Raw genomic sequence first — 6,000 nt, forward strand, 5'->3', positions numbered from 1 at the left:
GGTATTATCTATATTCATTTTTGAGGGTTTCTAATATTTAGTTGATAACTTCCAGATTTTATATTTAACTTAATAAATGATATTTCAAGGTAAAGTTAGTCTATAAACGGATACTGAATCAGTCTGTGTATATCAATCTCAGGGTCTAACTAGAGAGATATTATTTTCACACAAAAGCCAACAAGAAGCTTTGAGATTCTAATTATCATGAAAATGATATTTTTTTACCCATAAGATAGTGTAAATGTACGTGGGCATATTTCATTTCTAAAAAGAAAACTATTCAAATCTTTTTTTCAGAGGTAAAATGTGATAATACTGTAAGTCAACCGTACTTCAGGAAAAACAATAAATACATTTTTTTAAGTTAAAATGTGTTCCTGTGCTCTCTTCACATTTCTTACCACTATGGAACAGAATCACGAGTTTGTGGATGAACAAGTCTTTGAAGAAAGCTGCATGGAAGTTGCAACAGTTAATCGTCCTTCAAGTCACAGTCCCTCTGTCTCTTCACAACAAGGCATCACCAGCACTTGCTGTTCAAGACGACACAAAAAAACTTTCCGCATTCCAAACGCCAACATATCAGGAAGCCACCGAGGCAGTGTGCAAGAACTCAGCACGATTCAGATTAGATGTGTGGAGAGAACCCCGCTATCTAACAGGTACCTGAGATTAATCTGTGTGCGTTAACACACCTGTGCTGCTTCTCAGAGCACATCTCCACCTACTGTCATGTTGCCACCTCTGTGGCAATTAAATCCTAGTTCCTTGGGTCTAGAAAGAGACAAAACTGGTCTGAAACAAGTAGGAAAATTAATCTACTGTAATATTCACTAAGAGTCAAAGGTGTAGCTGAATCAGCACTAAAAGAATAGAAAGAAGATAAGAAGGTCAGGCACACACAAATGTATTCTTACCTCTTCAACCTCACAACTTTTTCTTGAGCAGATACCTCTACACTCAGGAGTCCCCTAAGTCAACCCACATGGCCTGAAATGATAGTCAACACAAGCAAAAGAGACAAATTAAATTGACATTGATATGATTGAAAGGTATTCAACAGCACCCAAAAATATTCAACATAGTTAATGTCACAGTGAAAAATAAAACTATGCCCAAAGGAATCTTTTGAATCAGTATGCAATTTTGATCATAAAGGTATTTGGGGCCTCAACAAACACAAAACTCAATCCAATATCAAAAAAAGATAAGCAAAATGCTGAAATTGTTTACCTCTGGTGAGTTTGTGGACAATTTAAGTGAAATTTTTCTATTGGTATTTTCCCTTTGCTTCTGTTTACGTGCTACTTGTTTTGACCAAAATCATACATGTGTAATAATAAGTATCAATAGTACATTTCAACTAGATAAATCATTATAAAGATCAATTTCTGTCCAAAGAATTTTCCTTTGTTCTTCAAATTAAAAAGCTTATCTTTTCAGATTAACAATCTATTAATTCAGTGCTACTTCTTTGTTGGCATCCAGCAGTCTTTGTGGAAAAAAATCAGATGTCTCTGGGATTAAGTGGAATATTATTACTCCATTATTATTTCATTGCTCCAATATTAAATGTTGGAGCAATGAAAGATTTCTGTCTCTAAGATATTCTACCTATATCTTGTTTTACATTTATTCCAAAACAAAGTAGAAAATGAAGAAGTGTTTATAAAGAAAATCTTAGGACAAACATTTTAATTAAGTTTTCTATGGGAAAAAAAGTAGTTTAAAGCTCCTATGTCTACCCTCCTTACTCCTACCCTCTTTCCCCCTCCCTACACAGAGTATATAACTCATGCAAGAATACCACTTGGGAAAATGTTTAAGTATTAGTAATGACTAACTTGAGTTCTTAATATTTGGCTGTCACTAAGTTGAGAGCCTTAAGGGCCTCATATATCCCAAAGAGACAAGGTAGTAAAGAGATTCTGTGGGCAAAAGAATTGAGGTTTATCCACAGGGTATGTCCCTTTCATGATGGTATCTCAAACCTCTCAGAGGTCCTGTCTTAAAGAAAACTATTTTACTTTGCTCAACTTAGGCTTTCCAAAACTGACCTGCTCTGCATTTTTGTAGAAAACACTTTGAGAAACACTGATTGAACCAGATTCAGCTGGCTTTTAGACATTTGTTCGATGTTAATGCCCTAACGTTCATGTTAATTTATCTTAAGGTTTGGTGTTTCATTTTTTTTAATCTTGGTGATTGTTCGTAGCCATTTAAAATGTTACTTATAAACATGAAAACATGTATTCCTCCGTTATTGGAAAGAAAATTTTAAGTAAACAACTCACTTTCTTAAATCTATGTTTTCCTCACCAGCCGATCCAGTTTAAATGCCAAAATGGAAGAGTGTGTTAAACTAAACTGTGAACAACCTTATGTGACTACAGCAATAATAAGCATCCCAACACCTCCAGTAACCACCCCCGAAGGAGATGACAGGCCAGAGTCTCCTGAGTACTCAGGAGGCAACATTGTCAGAGTGTCTGCTCTGTAAGACAATTGGAATCAGGTCCAAGAGAATTTGAGCCCTGGCTGTGGAAAGAATCCCAATGTGGAAGAAAGAAGAAACAATAAACGTTTCGCAGATGAAATCGACAAAGCAAGGAGGTTGGTAGTGAAACAAAGACAAAGTTTCCAAACTTGAAGATGGAAATAAAACCACCAAATGGCATTTCTAGATGGAGTCTAACCTGTCAAACTGAGAAATAGTCTGTGGCCCTTTGACTTTGTGAATGAGCACAATGAAATGCCACCTATTGATGCTTCTTATGACCAGAACTCTTTTTTAATAAAATAAATAAAATAAATCTTTGAACATAATGTTCCAGTTGAATGCAAAACAAAAAAATACGGAAAACATTTTGATAAAAATTTTTCCTGTTAAAACCATGAACATTGGCTATGATGAAGATTATTATTACACATTAAAAAAAAAAAACCTCATACAACACGTTTGTATTGACTGAAGGAAACCATCATAATGCATGCTAGAATTCTTTGGAGCCGTGATCTCAGTTTCCTTACGTTGTCTTCAGAATCGGCATGATAAACTATAATTGTAGAAAGAGGGAATTTCTGTGTAACTTACAACAAGCTGACTGTTCATGTTCCATGGTGGGCTGTGCAAATAAACTCCTTTTAGAACTGCAGTATTTCTCATGGGGATGCTCACTAGTAAATCTAAAGTGTTCAGCTAGTTCAGTATTAATTATTGTTTTACCTTGCACCTAGATACTGTTACAACTGCAATAATTCATTGTACACCTGTTGTATCAGGAATCAGGATTTTCTGTTGTTGTATTTCCAGATCTTCTTAGATACAGTAAGAGCCACATTCCATAGAAAAACTTCTCGTGTCGCCAGGTTTTAGATAACTTTTTAACCCAAAACCCTTGTGCCGTAAATGTTTTTCTGTAATATTCTTTGGTCCACTGTATTCCTGTGACAGTGCATTATTTGTTCCTGTATTTCTATAGCACCTTTCTATTGGATTTATCATCAGCGGCTGGACTAACGTTTTGTAGTTCAAAGGACTTTCCTACTTTTGTATTCTCCAACAAGTTGTCTTATAAGTAGATTATCATCGTCGTCAATCCCCTTGTCAAAAATCAGGAAAAAAAGGAGTTGACATCTATGAATTATCTCTAACCTTTTTGCTGTTATGGAAAAGCCCAGATACTGGATATATCAATGTATGTTTCATGAAAAGAATTGGCTGGGATTAGCATCACAGGATCAGTGATCCCAGAATCTCACTTGATGTATTATTTATTTTGCTTTAGATCTCGAATACATTTTGAGAATAACTAGCGTGAATTGAAATGCAGAGATAAACTGGAGTGCTTTATGCAGCAATATTTGTTGAAAGCCTGCTTTCTACGCCACTGGGGAAGACAGCACAGATTTGTCTCAGAAAGGTTCCTGCATATTGCAAGGAGCAATTTTCTCCTCTAAATCAGGAGGACAGGAGTTTGATGATGCAAAATTGAGCTCTATGTACATTTAACTGAAAAGTCTTGATACCTTTTCACCTTTAAAATATATCAGCAGACATGTCTGCACGTGACAGTGTAAAAAAGTTTTATGTCCAGTGAAAAGTTTTGTTCATTCCAAACCACCACTGTAAGGAATAAGTTTAGCTTCAATACATGGAAAGAGTTAATAATTATCCCTCTACTATAGAGATTTTTAAATGCTTATCATAATTTATCATAAAGAGGAAATAATCCAACCATTTTCAAGTAAAGCCAGAAAGTCTTGCTTCCCCTTTCTAGACTAGCTTCCAGAACAATGCTGAGCACACAGTAGATTTATAAACACTTGCTGAGTGAAAGTCAGATAAACTCTACTATCTCACGGGAAGAACTAGCTTTATTCCTAGTATGTCTTTTTAAAAGTTACTAATCTTCCTGAAGCGTGAATATTAATAATTATATTAACACCTGCCTCATGTCACTTTATGCTTCTAGAGCAAATATAGAGTGAAACCTTCTTTGATGGCATTTGTTGAAAAACTTTTTAAAAAGTAGGCTAAAGAAAACTCAATCAGGAATACTTAGGTCTTTTGACTCCCAAGGAAAAGTTCTATTTTCATGTTCTTAATATTACATTTAAAAATGCAGTTAGATTATTTCTGTTGCAATTCTGCCTCCTTTTCAACTTATCATTTATCCAAAACTATTAATTTCTTTAGACTTTCAGAAAAGAAAAAATTTTTTTGGTGTTTTAGGTGATTTAAAAATATACTGTGTTGGTGGTGAATGACTATTGATGACTGTGTTAAGTGCATCTGTATTGTAAGTGAAATGTAATTATTTCTGTGTGCCATATGGAGTAACCAAGGTCATTGTTTTTGACAATTTTGTTTGAAATTCGTATATCTTATTTCAAAGGATAGCATAATATCTGCATTATGCTGGAAAAAATAGACCTTTGGAAAATACTTAAATAAAACTTGTGCATGCTTGAACAGGACATGGTTGACTGTTGCCCTGTTTTTTGTAGACTGACTTCCTTTCCAAAATCTAGGGTGTACTACACTCTTCATACATATTTTGGAGAAGCCTGTAACATGGACAAACTCAAAGAACCCATCGATCGTGTGTGACACAAATCTACTCTAAATGGTGGAGATAATAATTTTCTGCCAACAACGGGAATTTAGGCAGAGACTTCAATAGAGAAGTTAATATCATTTAAAGATGAAAGAGTGCCACTGCTTTAAATAGTCATTTTTGGAAATATCTTGGCAACTACACCTCCATAGCTACTAACTATGATAATGTAAAGTGTATTGCAAGGTTTTACTGGTTTTAAAAAAAGATAGTCGGGTTAAAATCAGTTGTTTTTTATATACGATATTTTCAAGTAGAATGCTTTCTACAATGTGTGACCCACTGTTATTAGCCTGTTCCCTAAACGCCGCTTGCCTCTTGCACAGTGTCGACCAGAGAGAAGTAAGGCTGATACCTGAAACTTATACACTTCTTGATCACCACTGCTTGAGTTAAGCAAAGAGAAGCTCTGGGGTAATAACTTGGTCAGAACCCAATTAGATTCTTAGTCAAAGACTCTTTTCTATCTATGGAAACAGGCGATTTATTTGTCTAGCTGTGTGTGTGTGTGTGTGTGTGTGTGTGATATTTATACACAAGCACACAGATTTTCTATTCTTTTTTTTTAAATATACACATACTGATGGTTTATCTTCAACAGGGGACCAAAAGCAAGAAAATGTTAAGAGATTATTAGAAGAAGGAGAAAGAGTAAGTCATTTAGTTAGTACAGAGGGTGCTTTTAACTAGTGATAACTAGTGAGTCTCTTGAGTGGATAGTCTCCATTTTTTTCTTACTAATTATTTTCCTTTACAGTCCTTGATTTATTGAGATGCCAATCTTGCATTAAAAAGGTTCAACACACCTCCCTATTCCTTCAACTTAGTTATAGAGTTGACCTGAAAATAGCCTCCAGGGAGTTATATCAATGACTGC

The 6,000-nt window shown here is 34.9% G+C and overlaps 1 protein-coding gene across 1 annotated transcript in view; it reads left to right on the plus strand.

Moving 5' to 3' along the window:
• KCND2 (potassium voltage-gated channel subfamily D member 2) overlaps positions 1 to 4,985 on the plus strand; it is a 465,433-nt gene extending 460,448 nt beyond the window's left edge. Inside the window, exons 6-7 of the mRNA XM_029233755.1 lie at positions 418 to 665; positions 2,326 to 4,985. Coding sequence (XP_029089588.1) covers positions 418 to 665; positions 2,326 to 2,503 — 426 coding nt within the window. The 3' untranslated portion in view covers positions 2,504 to 4,985. The remainder of the gene's footprint in view (positions 1 to 417; positions 666 to 2,325) is intronic.
• Positions 4,986 to 6,000: the final 1,015 nt, after the last annotated feature.

The sequence above is a fragment of the Monodon monoceros genome, unplaced genomic scaffold (assembly GCF_005190385.1).
Source record: "Monodon monoceros isolate NGI ecotype Baffin Bay Population unplaced genomic scaffold, NGI_Narwhal_1 Super_Scaffold_2, whole genome shotgun sequence".
Taxonomy (NCBI): domain Eukaryota; kingdom Metazoa; phylum Chordata; class Mammalia; order Artiodactyla; family Monodontidae; genus Monodon; species Monodon monoceros.